This window comes from Oncorhynchus kisutch, linkage group LG7 (genome assembly GCF_002021735.2).
Source record: "Oncorhynchus kisutch isolate 150728-3 linkage group LG7, Okis_V2, whole genome shotgun sequence".
Taxonomy (NCBI): Eukaryota; Metazoa; Chordata; class Actinopteri; order Salmoniformes; family Salmonidae; genus Oncorhynchus; species Oncorhynchus kisutch.
Genome location: NC_034180.2, coordinates 19,078,717 through 19,098,182, shown reverse-complemented (window position 1 = coordinate 19,098,182; position 19,466 = coordinate 19,078,717). Strand labels below are relative to the sequence as shown.

The window sequence follows — 19,466 nt, the reverse complement described above, 5'->3', positions numbered from 1 at the left end:
GCACTCACAAACTTCTATAGATGCACAATCGAGAGCATCCTGTCGGGCTGTATCACCGCCTGGTACGGCAACTGCTCCGCCCACAACCGTAAGGCTCTCCAGAGGGTAGTGAGGTCTGCACAACGCATCACCGGGGGCAAACTACCTGCCCTCCAGGACACCTACACCACCCAATGTCACAGGAAGGCCATAAAGATCATCAAGGACAGCAACCACCCGAGCCACTGCCTGTTCACCCCGCTATCATCCAGAAGGCGAGGTCAGTACAGGTGCATCAAAGCTGGGACCGAGAGACTGAAAAACAGCTTCTATCTCAAGGCCATCAGACTGTTAAACAGCCACCACGAACATTGAGTGGCTGCTGCCAACACACTGACTCAACTCCAGCCACTTTAATAATGGGAATTGATGGGAAATGATGTCAAATATATCACTAGCCACATTAAACAATGCTACCTAATATAATGTTTACATACCCTACATTATTCATCTCATATGTATACCTATATACTGTACTCTATATCATCTACTGCATCTATATGTAATGCATGTATCACTAGCCACTTTAACTATGCCACTTTGTTTACATACTCATCTCATATGTATATACTGCACTCAATACCATCTACTGTATCTTGCCTATGCCGCTCTGTACCATCACTCATTCATATATCTTTATGTACATATTCTTTATCCCCTTACACTTGTGTCTATAAGGTAGTAGTTTTGGAATTGTTAGCTAGATTACTTGTTGGTTATTACTGCATTGTCGGAACTAGAAGCACAAGCATTTCGCTACACTCGCATTAACATCTGATAACCATGTGTATGTGACAAATAAAATTTGATTTGAAACAACTGTGAATTGAGCCACATTTTTTGTCAACCTATGTATATTGAACACTAATCCCGAGGAAAAACAATACACTGTGGATGTTTTTGGAGTCTAACTCTGAGGAGGACGTTGGGAAAGCAACATGTATTGAGTAGAGGTCGACCGATTAATCGGAATGGCCGATTTTAATTAGGGCCGATTTCAAGTTTTCATAACAATCGGAAATCGGTATTTTTGGGCGCCGATAAAAAAATAACAAGTTATAATTTTTTTAATGTATTTATTTTTATACCTTTTAACTAGGCAAGTCAGTTAAGGAACACATTCTTATTTTCAATGACGGCCTAGGAACGGTGGGTTAACTGCCTCGTTCAGGGGCAGAACAACAGATTTTCACATTGTCAGCTCGGGGGATCCAATCTTGCAACCGAACAGTTAACTAGTCCAACGCAATAACGACCTGCCTCTCTCTCGTTGCACTCCACAAGGAGACTGCCTGTTACGCGAATGCAGTAAGCCAAGGTAAGTTGCTATCTAGCATTAAACTTATCTTAACAATCAATCAATCATAATCACTAGTTAACTACACATGGTTGATATTACCTAGCGTGTCCTGCGTTGCATATAATCTGACTGAGCATAAAAGTATCTAAGTATCTGACTGAGCGGTGGTAGGCAGAAGCAGGCGCGTAAACATTCATTCAAACAGAACTTTCGTGCGTTTTGCCAGCAGCTCTTTGTTGTGCGTCAAGCATTGCGCTGTTTATGACCAAGCCTATCAACTCCCGAGATGAGGCTGGTGTAACCGAAATGAAATGGCTAGCTAGTTAGCGTGCGCTAATAGCATTTCAAACGTCACTCGCTCTGAGCCTTCTAGTAGTTGTTTCCCTTGCTCTGCATGGGTAACGCTGCTTCGATGGTGGCTGTTGTCGTTGTGTTGCTGGTTCGAGCCCAGGGAGGAATGAGGAGAGGGACGGAAGCTATACTGTTACACTGGCAATACTAAAGTGCCTATAAGAACAAAGGTTAATGAAATACAAATGGTATAGAGGGAAATAGTCCTATAATTCCTATAACTACAACCTAAAACTTCTTACCTGGGAATATTGAAGACTCATGTTAAAAGGAACCACCAGCTTTCATATGTTCTCATGTTCTGAGCAAGGGACTGAAACGTTAGCTTTCTTACATAGCACATATTGCACTTTTACTTTCTTCTCCAACACTTTGTTTTTGCATTATTTAAACCAAATTGAACATGTTTCATTATTTACTTGAGGCTAAATTGATTTTATTGATGTATTATATTAGATTAAAATAAGTGTTCATTCAGTATTGTTGTAATTGTCATTATTACAAATACATTTAAAAAAATCGTCCGATTTAATCGGTATCGGCTTCTTTGGTCCTCCAATAATCGGTATCGACGTTAAGAAATCATAATCGGTCGACCTCTAGTATTGAGTAGACTGATACCCCATTTCATTAATCCCCAATCCTTAGGTAAAGCTGTACAGTGCATTATGAATGTCAATATACGCAATGGGCTGACTGGGGAGGTGATTTCACACACACAGTCCTGAGATAAGAGCTACAACCGCTAATATTTGTGTAAACTCTTAACAGTTGTGTTCTGTGGGTGGCACCGAGTAGACTGATACCCCATTTCATTGCTTCACATTCCAACTTCAGATTCCAACCTTGTTTAACATTTATCTTGTCTAAATATGGCATGATTCCATCAATTGTAACCTTCTGCATTGCGTTCAAAGAGGTACTTTTATGTTGAAGGCAAACTGCAAATTCAACTATTGTGCCTAATCCTTATTGTGGCTAGCTTCACAACACAGTCCGGTCGAGCCTACTAGCCAGATGGCGCTGGCTGGCTGCTTCTAACGTTAGCTTTGGGCAACAGGGCTAAGTAGCTGGCTAGCTATTTATTTTCTTGAACTGAAGTTCAATTTCAATAGGTGAACGTGTGGCTACCTAGCTAATACTTACTCACAAGGATTCCTAAATCATTGCTAAGAATAATGAAAATGACTGCAGTTTCTACATTGTTTTCAGGCTGGTTGTATTGGTGCTAGCCAGGTACCAAGCTAAAGCTAGCTAGCTACCCCAGAGGTTGCGGTCGAACAAATAATATTTATTACCAACACGATATTGTGTAAACATCGTTCGTGTCCTGTGTTTGCTTGTTTATTTGACATATGTTTTTTGACACGCAAAGACCCAAACGGCGTTCCATAGTATGTCGTGAAGCTAATAGCAGTTATTACTGTGCAACTCGATCCACACAGCAGACATTGTGTGCTAGGTTAGGAGTGCTGTGTTGCACTTGTAGCGCAACATTTACGTCAAGTACCTACGTTATATAGGTATGCACGTCAGCTTTGACATCGGCGTTACGTGCTGACCACACCGCTCACGTCGCGTTCGTTGCAAAATAAATATACGCATGCATGTTATTCAATCAATGCACTGCTCGCGCTTGCCAACGAGTTTCTGCGTTGCCAAGCGCTAAAATAGAAGCCAGTTCTATTTGTGACGCTGAACGCAGTGAAAGTCCTGCCTCTCCCATCTCCTCATTGGTTTATAGAAGAATATCTCCACGTGCCAGCTCTTCATTGGTTATACCCACGTGGGTGATTTGAAAGATGAACTGAGGTCGGTCGGTTCTGGTAATGCACCATATTATGAAAGTTAGATGCCAATCTCTGTATAAAGTCCACGAAGAAAAGGCCTGGAAGGAGGAGAGATGACAAACGATTCGGTTGACCGTTTTATGTGTGGATTAATTGTCGGAGTAGCGGTAAAATAACAAATCAACGTTTATATCCCAAATTAGCTAGCTAAATTGCCATAAATGTTTTAATGCTTTTCAACCTGTCCCCAAATGTAATATAATTGGTTGAGTTTGTTTTGATATTTCAACCTGTGTCGTGGTTGAGTATGGTGTGTGTGTGTGTGTGTGTGTGGGGCACAAAATCAATTTGCACATGCGCGCATCAGGCTTAGGCATGGTGTTAAACTAGACATCGGGCCGATACCGATGTTGGCATTTTTAGCTAATATTGTCCGATTCCGATATGTTAACCGATATATATTGTGCATGCAACTACACAGAAGCAAGCTTAAATGCTGTAAAAGATCCCTCATTTATGCCCATTGGCCAACTATCTATTGCCTGACCGTACATGATTTGTCAGATTGGTTTGGCTGTGGGACTATGGACTGTAGTGTCTGTCCATTCTGTGATGGTGTCTATAAGAAGAGAGTCTCTATAAGAGTCTGTCTTGTGGGTGCTGAGTGAGTGTTGGCGAGAGTGAGCACTTATTGATTCTGGTCCCACTTCCCTTCTCCTGGAAATCCTTTGATTGCTTCTCTCTCCGGTCTCGGTTTCCCTCTCTCTCCGGTCTCGGTTTCCCTCTCTCTGGGTTCAGTCTCCCTCTCTCCTGGGTCTCCCTGTCTCCGGTCTAGCGCCTTCTCTAATGAAACTTCAAATGAGCTGGAGCACGTGCCTGCTGGTCTCTCTCTTCTTCACTCTCCCTTCTTTCTCTCGGTCACCCTCGCTCCTTATATATATATATATATATATGTATGTGTGTATATATATGTATATATATATGTATATAGATGTGGATCTTAATCACACAGAGTGCATTTGGAAAGTATTCAGACCCCTTCACTTATTCCACATTTTGTTACGTTACAGCCTTACTCTGAAATTGATTAAATTATTTGTTTTCCTTATCAATCTACACAGTACCCCATAATAACAAAGCAAAAACAGGTTTTTTATTTATTTTGCAAATTTATGAATAAAAAAACAGATCCTTTTGTTGTCAGACCCTTTGCTATGAGACAGGTCCCACAGTCGATAGTGCATGTCAGAGCAAAAACCAAGCCATGAGGTAGAAGGAATTGTCCATAGAGCTCCGAGAGGCACAGATTGTGTTGATGTACAGATCTGGGGAAGGGTACCAAAACATTTCTGTAACATTGAAGGTCCCCAAGAACACAGTGGCCTCCATCATTCTTAAATGGAAGAAGTTTAGAACCACCTAGACTCTTCCTAGAGCTAGCCGCCCGGCCAAACTGGGCAATCGGGGGAGAAGGGTCTGACAAAGCTCTAGAGTTCCTCTTTGGAGATGGGAGAACCTTCCAGAAGGACAACCTTCTCTGCAGCACTCCAACAATCAGGTCTTTATGGTAGAGTGGCCAGACGGAAGCCACTCTTCAGTAAAAGGCACATGACAGCCCGCTTGGAGTTTGCCAAAAGGCACCTAAAGGACTCTCAGATAATGAGAAACATGATTCTCTGCTCTGATGAAACCAAGATTGAACTCTTTGGCCGAAGTGCTAAGTGTCACATCTGGAGGAAAGCTGGCACAATCCCTACGGTGAAGTATGGTGGTGGCAGCATCATGCTGTGGGGATGTTGTATCCATTTTAGAATATGGCTGTAACATAACAAAGAGTAAAGGAGTCTGAATACTTTCCGAATGCACTGTCGCTCTCCCACCTCCCCCCTCGTCTCCCTCCCGCCTTGAGCTCCTTCCTCATAGATCACACGCATCCAACGCCTGCTGCAATACAGTCTCTTCTGTGTCTTCTCCCACATGGAGAGGGGGTATGAAGAAAGAGGGAGAGGTTAGAGAGAAATATGCTGGGGGAGAATAGAGGGGCTTATAGACAAACTCACCAGTCCAGGCAGGGATCAATATTCTCATTTACTAAATGAGCCTGGCACCTGCAGTGCCACAAAGCATTGACGTGAACTCCTATGGATCATTACCCTAGCTCATCTGCCTCATTACCCTAGCTACCTTCATGGTGTGAATACTGTTTTTGTTTGTCGTCACTGTTTTCCTGGAAAACAAATCTCTGTAGCATCTAATCCTTCAGTTTGGCTCTTGGTCTCTGGTTCTCCAGTATGTGGTGCCCGCACTTGGCTCAGTCCTTGCCAGTTCTGCCCGAAACCCCCGTTTGTGTGTGTGTGTGAGCGAGCGAGTTAACTAACATGACCTTTGACCCCTATCAGGAGAGCTGGAGGAGGAGATGGAGAACCCGGAGTTGAACCCAGTTGACCTGCCAGAGAAACAGAAACACCAGCTGAGACACAGAGAGTTGTTCCTGTCCCGGCAGCTAGAGTCATTACCTGCTACACACATCCGGTATGACATGTACTTTCCATCTCACCTTATGTTAGCTCCTTGCTACAGACCATGAGAGTTGGTATATGTTAAAACACAGCCTGGAAAACAGATGGCACTTTCACCTGTATTATAGGAACGCATTGGTGTTATACGGCTGTACTGTATTTAAGAGCTACATCTCAATCAGATTGTGTGTCTCAGGGGGAAGTGTTGTGTCACTCTGCTCAATGAGACTGAGGCTCTGAAGTCATATCTGGACCGGGAGGTAGGTGGCTGTCTTTACCATCCTCACACACTGTCTTCTCAGAGAGTGAATGGTGTGTGCCATAGCCTCTTATGTATGGCTTTGATGTACAGTACCAGTCAAATGTTTGGACACACCTACTCATTCAAGGTTTTTTAATTTTTAAAAACTATTTTCTACATTGTAGAATAACAGTGAAGACATCAAAGCTATGAAATAACGCATGTGGAATCATGTAGTAACCCCTCCCAAAATATTATTCAAATCTAAATGTATTTTAGATTCTTCAAAGTAGCAACCCTTTGCTTTGATGACAGCTTTGCACACTCTTGGCGTTCTCTCCACCAGCTTCACGAGGTAGTCACCTGGAATGTATTTCAATTAACAGGTGTACCTTAAGTTAATTTGTGGAATGTCTTAATGCGTTTGAGCCAATCAGTTGTCTTGTGACATGGTAGGGTTGGGAATACAGAAGATATTTTGTCCATTTTATGGCAAGATCAGCTCAAATAAGCAAAGAGAAACCGTCAATACGGAAAATGTCAAGAACTTTGAACATTTCTTCAAGTGCAGTCGCAAAAACCATCAATTGCTATGATGAAACTGGCTCTCTTGAGGACCGCCACAGGAAAGTAAGACACAGTTACTTCTGCTGCAGAGGATAAGTTCTTTAGTTACCAACCTCAGAAATTGCAGCTCAAATAAAAGCTTCAGAGTTCAAGTAACAGACAATTAGAATAAGAGACTTGCTTCGACCAAGAAACACAAGCAATGGTCATTAGACCGGTGGAAATCTGTCATTTAATCTAATGAGTCTAAATTTGATATTTTTGGTTCCAACTGCTGTGTCTTTGTGAGAGTAGGTGAACGGATGATATCCGCATGTGTGGTTCCCACCGTGAAGTATGGAGGAGGAAGTGTGATGGTGCTTTGCTGGTGACACTCATTGATTTGATTTAGAGTTCAAGGCACACTTAACCAGCATGGCTAGCATAGCATTCTGCAGCGATAGTGCCACTAAGCGCAAACCAGATTGGATATATTTTGTCACCTCCCAGGCTGTGTAAGGGCTATTTGACCAAGAAGGAGAGTGATGGAGTGCTGTAACAGATGACCTGGCCTCCCCAATCCCTTGACCTCAACACAATTGAGATGGTTTGGGATGAGTTGGACTGCAGAGTGGAGTAAAAGCAGCCAACAAGTGCTCAGCATATGTGGGAACTTCAAGACGTTGGGAAGGCATTCCATGTGAAACTGGTTGATGTCACTATTATTCTGCAATGTAGAAAGTAGTAAAAATAAAGAAAAACCCTGGAATGAGTAGATGTGTCCAAACTTTTGACTGGTACTGTATGACCATGTTGGGTGAGTTTGTGTGTGCCTGTGTCCAACTGACTGTAATGTGTGTTAGTTGTGAGTCTTAGTGCTGTATGAATAATTCAGTGTGTTGACCCAGAATGTTCTTCTCACAGTCAGTAATGAGGAGACGAAAGACTGCTCTCTACATACATGCATACATACACACACACACACACACACAAACAATCCACAACCCCACTCAATTTCTTAATTCTTACTTCTCTAACTCTTTTCTAATGTCTCTCCTCTCTCTATCCCTCTTTTTTTTCACTACTCTTCCTCCTCCCTCTCTCTCTCTCTCTCCAGGATGCGTTCTTCTACTCCCTGGTCTACGACCCCCAACAGAAGACTCTGCTGGCTGATAAAGGGGAGATCAGGGTGGGGAACAAGTACCAGGCAGACATCACAGACTTCCTTAAAGAGGGTACGTACGCCAGAGACACTCGTACACAAAACTGGACTGTTAGCATTTTCCATAGGTAAATGTGACACGCTAGCTGGTAGATTAGCCTCCTGGCTAGTATTCTCTCTGGTAGTGCAAGCAGGGTCCGATCTCATCTCAAGGCTCAGTCAGTGGGAGGGCACTGCCTAATAAACCCACTGCAATTGGAACAATTTTGCAACGTTATGACAAGGAGTGTGTTATCAAAGTGAGTTTTACTGAGGAGCCATGTCACACCAATAGTGTTGGAGAGGGTCAAAGGGCAGGATATTCACCGTTTTGGGGATCCCTCTATCGAAGGAATCGTAACCACAACACCCCAAGACTGTTAGAAAGCTAGAACTAAATTGACTTTGGTTAACCACAGGGCTGTCTAGTCCGATAGAGTGTATCAGACTGGTGACTGTGCTGACTGCTTACTCACTGGTGACTGTGCTGACTGCTTACTCACTGGTGACTGTGCTGACTGCTTACTCAATGGTGACTGTGCTAATTGGACCCCCAGGTGAGGAGGATGGCAGGGACCTGGCCGAGCTGGAGGAGAGGGTGTGGGACCCCAGCAGTCCCCTCACAGAGAAACAGATCGACCAGTTCCTGGTTGTGGCTCGGTAAGTGGCTCCGGTCCGGTGGGCTGTGGTGAATGGGTAAGTGGTTCTACTGTAGAGGTAGTGCCTTGGTAAGACTGCTGTGAACTGGATAGCCAATGTAAAATATTTTTCAGTAAGACATTTTTGGTGGCTCGGTAAAACAGGGGGGCAAGGGTATCGGATCAGTAAGAAGACTGGTCCATCTAGTCAGATTTGCACTATTCCCAAAAACATGATATCTGGCACTCTAAGTCACTTTGGATAAGAGCATCTGCTAAATAACGTAATTGTAAAAATTGTATCCCTGTCTCATCCATCTCTTTCCCTCTGCCTCATCCCTCTCTCTCTCTCTCTCTCTCTCTCTCTCTCTCTCTCTCTCTCTCTCTCTCTCTCTCTCTCTCTCTCTCTCTCTCTCTCTCTCTCTCTCTCTCTCTCTCTCTCTCTCTCTCTCTCAGGTCAGTTGGTACCTTTGCACGGGCTCTAGACTGCAGTAGTTCTGTCCGGCAGCCCAGTCTTCACATGAGTGCTGCTGCTGCCTCTCGAGACATCACCCTGGTAAGACACACACACATTGCCCACTTCCCTAGGTAGGGTCAGGCCAGAGTTGAGTGCTGTTAGCCCAGGGGTATGCTGGGAGCTACAGTAGAAGGTGTGTATGTGAGCTTGTTTGTGTGTGTTCGCTTGCCATAGTGTGAGGATCAGTAACGAGCAGGCTTCAGCCTGCCCCAGACGCCACACGTTCCGGCCCACTTCTGCACCTCATATATAAAACATGAAACACAGGCCTCCGAGCTACAGCTTTCAGAGTACACACAGCCATGAACACATGCGCACCACACACATCCTCTCAGACTCGCCAATATAGACGCTCACACTAAGTCAAGTGACAAGATAATAGCCCATCCACTTCTGTTTTTTGACTATGCTTTGTTCCTTTAACTTGGTGGCTTTGACAAGCAGAATAATGGGGACCCTTTGCTTGAATTGTATGTTACGAGGGTGGGTTTTGTTTGCTGGGTGTATGTGGAAAAACCAGGGTTGTGTTCATTAGGGCACACCGTAAACCAGGGTTGTGTTCATTAGGGCACACCGTAAACCAGGGTTGTGTTCATTAGGGCACACTGTAAACCAGGGTTGTGTTCATTAGGGCACACTGTAAACCAGGGTTGTGTTCATTAGGGCACACTGTAAACCAGGGTTGTGTTCATTAGGGCACACTGTAAACCAGGGTTGTGTTCATTAGGGCACACTGTAAACCAGGGTTGTGTTCATTAGGGCACACTGTAAACCAGGGTTGTGTTCATTAGGGCACACTGTAAACCAGGGTTGTGTTCATTAGGGCACACTGTAAACCAGGGTTGTGTTCATTAGGGCACACTGTAAACCAGGGTTGTGTTCATTAGGGCACACTGTAAACCAGGGTTGTGTTCATTAGGGCACACTGTAAACCAGGGTTGTGTTCATTAGGGCACACTGTAAACCAGGGTTGTGTTCATTAGGGCACACTGTAAACCAGGGTTGTGTTCATTAGGGCACACAGTTATCTCTTAATTCAAAGACTCAATCATGGACACTCTTACTGACAGTTGTGGCTGCTTTGCGTGATGTATTGTTGTCGCCTCCTTGCCCTTTGTGCTGTTGTCTGTGCCCAATAATGTTTGTACCATGTTTTGTGCTGCTACCCTGTTGTGTTGCTGCCTCGCTATGTTGTCCTAGGTTTCTGTTTATGTTGTTGTCTGTCTTGTGGGGTGGCAGGGTAGTCTAGTGGTTAGAGCGTTGGACTAGTAACCGAAAGGTTTCATGTTCAAATCCCCGAGCTGACAAGGTACAAATCTGTCGTTCTGCCCCTGAACAAGGCAGTTAACCCACTGTTCCTAGGCCATCATTGAAAATAAGAATTTGTTCTTTAACTGACTTGCCTAATTAAATAAAGGTAAAATAAAAATGAAATGTGTGTTTTGTCCTATATTTATATTTTATTTTAATCCCAGGCCCCCGTCCCCGCAGGAGGCCTTTTGCCTTTTGGTAGGCCGTCATTGTAAATAACAATTTGTTCTTAACTGACTTGCCTCGATAATGTTAAATAGAATTTAAAAAACGCACAGAAGTGTTTCATATTGAACCAGTACAGATGGTACCTCCCCAGTTATGTGTTTCTTCTCTTTTGTGCCTACCGAACACTACCCGCCATTTCCCCCCTCTCCTCTCCCTAGTTCCATGCCATGGACAGCCTGGATAAGACGCGTTATGACATGACGCGGGCCATCGCTGCGCTGGTTCCCCAGGGAGGGCCTGTTCTCTGCCGGGACGAGATGGAGGAGTGGAGCGCCTCCGAGGCCAACCTGTTTGAAGAGGCCCTGGAGAAATACGGAAAAGACTTCACAGACATACAACAAGACTTTGTGAGTACAGACCGACGGGTAGCCAGTCAGGAAGGTTCTGCTGCCTTGGCTTGGACTAGCCTCGACAAGGAGGCTCTGATCTACATGGAACCGGCTCAGTTCAAGGCTCACAATATGTATCTCTGGGATGGGCAACTGGTGGCCCGCGGATCAATTTCCCCATGGCAGAATGACTATTACATGAAATTAGTTAGAAAATAGCTAAATCTTTACCCCATGGCAAAATCTGTAGCATTGCAGGAAATTAACTGTACAACATAAATGTTTTCTCTCTGCTTTCAAGAGGGTAAAAATGTTTTGCTCGCAAGGTGGGTGGGGGCCAACGTTTTTGGTTTTTTGTTGTGTGTGTGGCCCCCACCCCCATCAAAGCTGCCCATCCTTTATGTCTCTAATAGTGAGACACTCAACTCAGAGACTCACAGGCATCCTATTGAGAGCCCAGCATGTCTGCTGTAGCCATAGAGATGGATACTGTATGTCTATATCTCTGTCAGCCAGGTGCTGCTGTTGCCCTGAGGGGGAAGAATAAATGAGGTTTCTGCTGTCTTTACACTGTGCCTCATTCTGCCACCTGGTGGTGGGTTAGTCGGTGCACTACTCAGCCCACAGCCACGGGCTGCTGTTAGGGGTGGGGCTTGCTCTCTGGCATCCTGACAATTCAGTTTCCTCTTTCAAACTTTTTTTTTTTTTTTAAGAGCGCAGTGCTCATTTCCCCCTGCCAAAGATCAAAGTATTTGCTTACAAAGATGTAGGAAATGTACTAATGTAGTGCCCTAAAGCATGATGGCGAGGACCGCTTTGCTGTGAGGTGGAAACGGCTCTAAAGCATGACGGTGGCATATCTGTGATGTTGAAACCGCTTGTGTCTCGTCCTCCCCGGCAGCTCCCCTGGAAATCCCTGACCAGTATCATAGAGTACTACTATATGTGGAAGACCACAGACAGATACGTACAGCAGAAACGGTTAAAAGCAGCAGAGGCAGAGAGCAAGTTGAAGCAAGTCTACATCCCCAACTAGTGAGTATCTGTCTGGCTGGCTACTGGGGACTGGGATACTGTGATTTCTTGTCAGGCTCCTACAGCGGGTCCCAATTTGCACCCTGCCGCTAAGTCTTCGGCCTTCGCAGATCGGAATGCTCTGTATAAGTGTAATCGGCAATGGTGGAGAGTCTGCAAACAATGGAGGGATGGTGCCGAAGGGTTAGGGAGATATTTGGGACTGGCTGCAGATGACGGTTCCCACTAGATGGTCAAGCTGCAAAGTTTTTTTTGGTCTTAATTTAAGGTTCGGGTTAGGCATAAGGTTATCGGTTAGGTTTAACATCTGATTTTAAGAAGAGAAATTGTATAAATAGGCGGGGTTTATGACTTTGCAACTTGCCCAGATAGTGACGACCGCAGATTATACAGTACGTTGCATCTCTGTCTCTGATCCTCTGCCCACTTCCTCATAGCAACAAGCCCAACCCCAACCAGCTGAGTGTTAACAGTGTAAAGCCTGGAGGTGTGGGAGGCCTGGTGAACGGCTCCGGGGCGGCAGCTGGAGTCGGAGCCGGGGGTTTGCCTGGAGCCCTGGGGGTGATATCAGTTCCCCCAGGACAGACCCCAGGTCTGGGCCGCGCCTGCGAAAGCTGCTACAGTGAGTAACGCCACAACTGTCCTGTTTCCTGGATGATGTAATAAAGACTATGATGATGTTTGAAAAGAGACCAGGAAGTAAACATGGGAGTCAAGAGTACTCCTAGTACAGATATACAGTACCTCCTGAAGAACCTTGAGAATCACTCTCATCCATCTCATCTCTTCCCCATGCTTGGGTATCAAGGCTCCAAGCCATGCCTCTATTGCTGTTCTTTAACAATGAAGGAGTGGGAGTTTTTAAGACGGGAGAGCGAGGCAAAGCTCCGCTCACGCTGCAGTAGAATCTCTTCAGAGCTATTTTAGTAGTGTTAATAAAGTCTTAAATGATTTAAAGACTCACTGAGTCTGTGTGTGGGTGTCTCTCGACGTGTGTGTGTCCTCCTTTCTCTCTGTGCGTGTAGCCACCAGCTCGTACCAGTGGTACTCGTGGGGTCCCCCCAACATGCAGTGTCGTCTGTGTGCCTCCTGCTGGACCTACTGGAAGAAGTATGGAGGACTGAAGATGCCAACCAGACTAGAAGGAGAGCGACCTGGACCCAACCGCAACAACATGGTAAACAACTCAAACTGAGAGATCATGTATTGGATAAAACCATTTTCAAGGATAATGCGGAACTGACCAGAAAACTTCCCAGCCCTTCTGTATAACAACTTTTTGTCTTGGACTCAACTCTTGTCTCTGATTTGTTGTCCATTCTCTTAACAATTTCTCATATCCTCGCTCTCTCTCTTCCCCCACCCGCCAGTCTCCTCACAGTGTTCCCATGCGTCACGGTGGGAGCCCCAAGTTTGCTGTCAAGACGAAACAGGCCTTCTACCTACAGACCACCCAGGTGACACGTGCCGCCCGACGAGTTTGTCAGGACATCATCAGACCGCGCTTCCTCGCCCGACACCCTTACCTCCCTGTCAATACAGCCCAAATCAAACAAGAGTGTGAGTACTGTACCCCTCAACCCCCTACCTCCTCCTCACCACCCAAAATCAAGGCGTAGCGAGAGTACGACAAGGACCTGGGTCCTGTTCATTAAGGCACCAAATGGACGAAAACTAAGCAAAACAAGGAGGGACGACCTGGAATTGTCCAATAAGAAACGCTTGTTTTATTTTCCTGGTGCAAAATGTTTTGAAAGGTCTCAGTGGCTGTCTTATGTAACGGTCTGCTGAAATGTGGTACATGCATTCTGACTCGGGTGCATTTCAGGTGCGCTGCGGTTGCCAGACGAGCCCAAAAAGCCCTTGCCGCTGAAGCCAGTTGAGAGGAAGCCTCTGGAGTCTGTTGTCCGATATCTAGGTGAGGATCTGTTACGCCCATCTGTAGTCTTTAATTTTCTGTCTGCTAAATGGCATACAGTATTATATATTGTCTGTTTTAGCCAGTGTTGATTTTACGATTTAAACTATCTTTCTGTTCTCTTCCTTTCTCTCCCTCCTGTCTCTTCTCCTGTGTCTTCTGTCCTCCTCTCTCCGGGTCCCCAGAGGCCCACCCGTGCCCTCCCAAACATGACCCCCCGCGTGGCCAGACGGTCACCACGGGTAGCCTGACACCCATCAAGTCCACACCCAACATCCTCAACAACGGCTCGCCCACCATCCTGGGCAAACGCACCTACGAGCAACACAACGGCATTGATGGTGAGAGACCGAGGTGCAGGAGAGGAGTAGAAAGGGGTTGGAGCCCTTGGGATGTTGATGGAAAACCGTTGTGGTCATTGCTGCACTCCATTTTGGTTTGAGTCGGCACCCCAATGTCTTGTGTCTTTTTTGCAGCCTCCCTTTCTCCACCCCTCCCCCTCATCTCCCTTTGTCTCAATGTAACTGGTTATACATGCCCCTCTTTTTTTCGCTCACCAACTTTCTGCCTTTCACTTTCTCTCTCTCCCTTGACAGTTTATTATTTTTGCACCATCTGTCTCCGCCGCTCTCTCCTTTACCCCCTCTTCTTCTCTTGTACCGTTCTCTTCTTTTTGTTTGTTCTGCTCTCTCCATGTCTCTCTCTTTGTCTCTGTACATCCATCTCAGTAGGCTGTAGTGAAGGCTGGTTTCTTTCTCTGTGGTGTATATCGCTCTAGGCTACAACGGGTGTTGTCATGGTAACGGCGCGGTAGCCAGGACCTATCTGAGACCAGAGGGGTGGTGTGGTTCGCTGGGACCTCGCCCCCTAATAAGCCTTCTCTCCTGGGCCACAGCAGGGCTAGTCCACACTCAGTAGGGACTATGTCCATGATCAGAAAGGAGGGGCACCTGTCAATGTGTGTGTTGCGTGTTGCATAGAGATAGGAGAAATGTAGAGGGGGAAGAGGTGGAGCGTAACGGCGGGAGGGAGGGGGCTAAGGCCTATAGACTACCTACAATGAGTGGTTCTCCCGTGTCTTCTAATACAAGGTTTCCCAAACTCAGTCCTGCCCCTCCCTGGGTGCACGTTTTGGTTTTGGCCCTAGCACCACACAGCTGATTCAAATAAGCAAAGCTTGATGCTTGGTTATTTGAATCATGTGTGTAGTGCTAGGGCATTAAACCAAAACGTACACCCAGGGAGGGGCAGGACTGAGTTTGGGTAACCCTGCAGTGCTGCTGGTGTCTACAGACATCTTCTCTGGGTTTGGACAGGAGACAAGACTCCTAGAATACAGTTGAAGTGGGAAGTTTACATACACGTATGTTGGAGTCATTAAAACTCGTTTTTCAACCACTCCACACATTTCTTGTTAACAAACTATAGTATTGGCAAGTCGGTTAGGACATCTGCTTTGTGTTATGACACAAGTCATTTTTACAACAATTGTTTATAGACAGATTATTTCACTTATAATTCACTGTATCACAATTCCAGTGGGTCAGAAGTTTACATACACTAAGTTGACTGTGCCTTTTAAACAGCATTCCAGAAAATGATGTCATGGCTTTAAAAGGTTCTGATAGGCTAATTGACATCATTTGAGTCAATTGGAGATGTACCTGTGGATGTATTTCAAGGCCTTCAAACCCAGTGCCTCTTTGCTTGACATCATGGGAAAATCTAAAGAAATCAGCCAAGACCTCAGAAAGAAATTGTAGACCTCTACAAGTCTGGTTCATCCTTGGGAGCAATTTCCAAATGCCTGAAGGTACATGTTCATCTGTACAAACAATAGTACGCTAGTATTCACACCATGGGACCACGCAGCCATCATACCGCTCAGGAAGGAGACTCATTCTGTCTCCTAGAGATGAACGTACTTTGGTGTGAAAAGTGCAAATCAATCCCAGAACAGCAGCAAAGGACCTTGTGAAGATGCTGGAGGAAACGGGTACAAATATCTATGTCCACAGTAAAACGAGTCCTATATCAACATAGCCGCTCAGCAAGGAAGAAGCCACTGCTCCAAAACCGACATAAAAAAGACAGACTACGATTTGCAACTGCACAAGATTGTACTTTTTGAAATGTCCTCTGGTCTGATGAAATAGAACTGTTTGGCCGTAATGACCATTGTTATGTTTGGAGGAAAAGGGGGATGCTTGCAAGCCGACGAACACCATCCCAACCAATGGACAATGACCCCAAGCATACTTCCAAAGTTGTGGCAAAATGGCTTAAGGACAACAAAGTCAAGGTATTGGAGTGGCCATCACAAAGCCCTGACCTAAATCCTATAGAACATTTTTGGGCAGAACTGAAAAATGTAAAGGCAATGTTACCAAATGCTAATTGAGTGTATGTAAACTTCTGACTCACTGGGAATGTGGTGAAAGAAATAAAAGCTGAAATAAATCATTCTCTCTCCTATTATTCTGACATTTCAAGTTCTTAAAATAAAGATCCTAACTGACCTAAGGAAGGGAATTTGAACATGGATTAAATGTCAGGAATTGTGAAAAACTGAGTTTAAATGTAGTTGGCTAAGGTGCATGTAAACTTCCGACTTCAACTGTATGTGCTGTCTGTCTGAACGCCACTTCATGTCTCATTTTCATTTAGGAAAAATAATTGATCTGTCCTCTGGTTACGCACACGTCAGACTGCACAACTACATTATTAACATGAATATGCTACAGCAAGTTTCCATCAATCTCATTGATATGCTGTATAGATCAGTTTGATTATAGCCCTGTTCACACAATTGTCTGATATCTAATAAGACACCCTTCTGTCTGGAGTGGGGGTCAGGGTTTGGGACAGGAAGTGTGTCACTGGGTGGAGTGGATCTCCTGCTGCAGGGCAGATGAACATGCATTACTACAGAAGACCAACAGAGGGCAGGAGAGGTCAGACATGAACATGCATTACTACAGAAGACCAACAGGGGACAGGAGAGGTCAGGCATGAACCTGCATTACTACAGAAGACCAACAGGGGGCAGGAGAGGTCAGACATGAACATGCATTACTACAGAAGACCAACAGGGGACAGGAGAGGTCAGGCATGAACATGCAGTACTACAGAAGATCAACGGGGCAGTAGAGGTAACCTTTTAATTCTGCTGCTCCATCAGCATCAGTCGCTCAGTGCTGAAGGCAGCGCAAAGGCTTTACAATAGACTAGAATCTTGATTATGTCTGCTAGCCATGGGCACGGGTATTAGAATATTTCAGTATCCAAGCAGACGTTAGTATTCCATTACTTGCAAGAGTATCCATTTTTCCAAAGGGGTAAAAAATGTATAGGCCTATTTTAACAAAGGCTTTGTCTAAAGTGAAATGATGTATATGACATTGCTACATAGTCTGCAAGGATAGACCATTACATTAGACATTTTAATAAAGCAGTTTTATGACAGTTTTTTTTTATGAGTGTGCACTATTAACAAAAAGATGTACCGGTAGCCTACGCACTTCACACTTGTAGCGTGTTATTGTCTGTCAATCAAAGCAGCAGTACAGTCAGAGGCTCTGTGTGTAGCAAGTGAAGTGGGAGATTTCTAATCAATGCCAAATGGAATTTAAAATGATGGGATTCGGTTGGCTAAATGAGGGAGTAGGTTACAATTACAACAATCAACCAACCGGTATATGATGATTTAATATGGAGTTGTTGTAGACTAGGACAGGGAGCGCAGCAAAATAGCCTCATTTAGCCTCGTTACGTTAGCTAGCTATTTTCTTCACATCGATTTGATGCAGTCGAGACCGACACTACCTGATGAGAGAACCTTTTGCAGCAACACGTTTGTCTAACTAGCGCAAGTTTGGCTATTCGGTCTCTCTGTGTGTTCCAAAAATCCTGATATTATTGAAATGGTGCAATAATTTCACATGCCCTTCCCTAGTGTCTGTGACTGTATTAATATCCATCTCTCCTCTGCCAGGTATGAAGCCCAAAGCCCCTCAGTGGGATATCATGGCCAAGAGGACCGCTGAGCCAGGCCGGACCACCTCTGCCCCTATGCAGCAGGTACATGAGCTGGACTGACTGACACAGCAGGAACCTCACTACAACCTTTACACAAGGTAGGACACCTCTCGTTCGAGGATTCATTTGTTGGCTGATTGATTTGATGTCTTTGTTATTTCACTGACTTTCATCTTTTAAGATGTCCTGTCGATTTTATGGGCTCATAAGATACTAGATATTCCAAAAGTAATGCCTTTACATTGTTAAATAGTACTTTATTGTGTTCTGAAGTAGAATCATATAGTGGAGTATAAGAGATGAAGTCTAAACCCTCTTGTTTTCTTACCCCAGGTAAATGAAACGGGGAATGTATTTTTCCACATCCAGAGATGGAGTTGGGGGGGATTTGAGTGGAGGAGGGCTGACAGCCGCAGCACCATCATTGATTGTCCATCATCTCACCCAATCGGCACGAGCCTGCAAAACTGTCAAAGACCAATGGACCAATTGTTTTTGGGAATGGAAGGAGTGGCTCTAAGGCTTTGGCCTATCAGAAGACTTCCTGACTCTACAGGACTGTGTTTATTACTTAACCTTGTTATTACTGTCGTCATTGTAATTATAATTATAATTTTTTTGTTTTTTTTACCAACTATAACCCGACAGCTTATCAGTTTAATTGTTAATTAAAAAAACGATAACTTAAAGTTTCATGACAACTTCTTGACGTTGTTGCGTGGAAAACCCCTGTGGAAAAGGGTGAAAGAACGACTGTATTGTAATATAAGCCATTTGCATTTTTTTTTTTTACATGTTTATTAAATACACAACAATGAGAAATAATTTCAATGACATAAGAATAATTCCTTGGTTGTTATTGTTTATTCTTTTGAAAGCTTCTAGAGTTTTCTGATTCAGTTTTTTTGTGAGCAGGCCCGACCCTATTTGGCCCGAGAGGTTTAACTTATTGAGAAAAACTGAAACATGCTGTTTTTTCTACCTTTTTCACAAGTAATGCATCTTATGCTTCAATGATGTAATTAAAAAGATGATTGATTTTTTTTTTTTTTTTTTTTTTATTGTGTGGGATTACTGTTCTGGTTGTGGAACTCCTTGGTTTGTCCCAACATTTTGGCACCCTAAATTTTACATAGTGCAGTCCTTTTGACCATAGGGCTCAGGGTTCTGGGCAAAAGTCATGCACAATAGCAATCGATATAGTACAGTTACTCCCAAGTAAAGATTCTATAAGATATGTTTTTGGCTAGTTGGCTAGTTGGCTAGCGCTAGTCGGCTGTACCTCTGCCAAAACTCCAGTATTTCTCCTATAGGTTGGCCTCAATATTATTTTTAAGTGGTGACGCCAACATGTTTTCACCACTTATATTGCCATGATGGATCAACTTTTTTTTCTCATGGCGCTTGTACCTCTGCAGCAGACACCATGAGCAATATATTTAAAACGTCGAATCAGAATAAAACC

The 19,466-nt window shown here is 44.4% G+C and overlaps 1 protein-coding gene across 3 annotated transcripts in view; it reads left to right on the top strand.

Annotated features, from left to right (window-relative positions):
* Positions 1–19,053, top strand: part of mta1 (metastasis associated 1) — a 47,667-nt gene extending 28,614 nt beyond the window's left edge. The window contains exons 4-18 of one of the 3 annotated variants that reach the window (XR_004210586.1): positions 5,880–6,012; positions 6,196–6,259; positions 7,904–8,021; positions 8,545–8,647; positions 9,082–9,181; positions 10,840–11,028; positions 11,912–12,045; positions 12,483–12,667; positions 13,071–13,222; positions 13,416–13,605; positions 13,874–13,963; positions 14,149–14,304; positions 16,810–16,917; positions 17,018–17,115; positions 17,958–18,069. Coding sequence is in view for 1 of the 3 variants with exons in the window: in XM_020487670.2 (XP_020343259.2) it covers positions 5,880–6,012; positions 6,196–6,259; positions 7,904–8,021; positions 8,545–8,647; positions 9,082–9,181; positions 10,840–11,028; positions 11,912–12,045; positions 12,483–12,667; positions 13,071–13,222; positions 13,416–13,605; positions 13,874–13,963; positions 14,149–14,304; positions 17,958–18,061 (1,718 nt within the window). In the remaining 2 variants the exon portion in view is untranslated. Of the gene's footprint in view, positions 1–5,879; positions 6,013–6,195; positions 6,260–7,903; positions 8,022–8,544; positions 8,648–9,081; positions 9,182–10,839; positions 11,029–11,911; positions 12,046–12,482; positions 12,668–13,070; positions 13,223–13,415; positions 13,606–13,873; positions 13,964–14,148; positions 14,305–16,809; positions 17,116–17,957; positions 18,100–18,334 lie in introns of those variants that run through there. The other 2 variants (XR_004210585.1, XM_020487670.2) reach the window with 2 other exon arrangements.
* Positions 19,054–19,466: the final 413 nt, after the last annotated feature.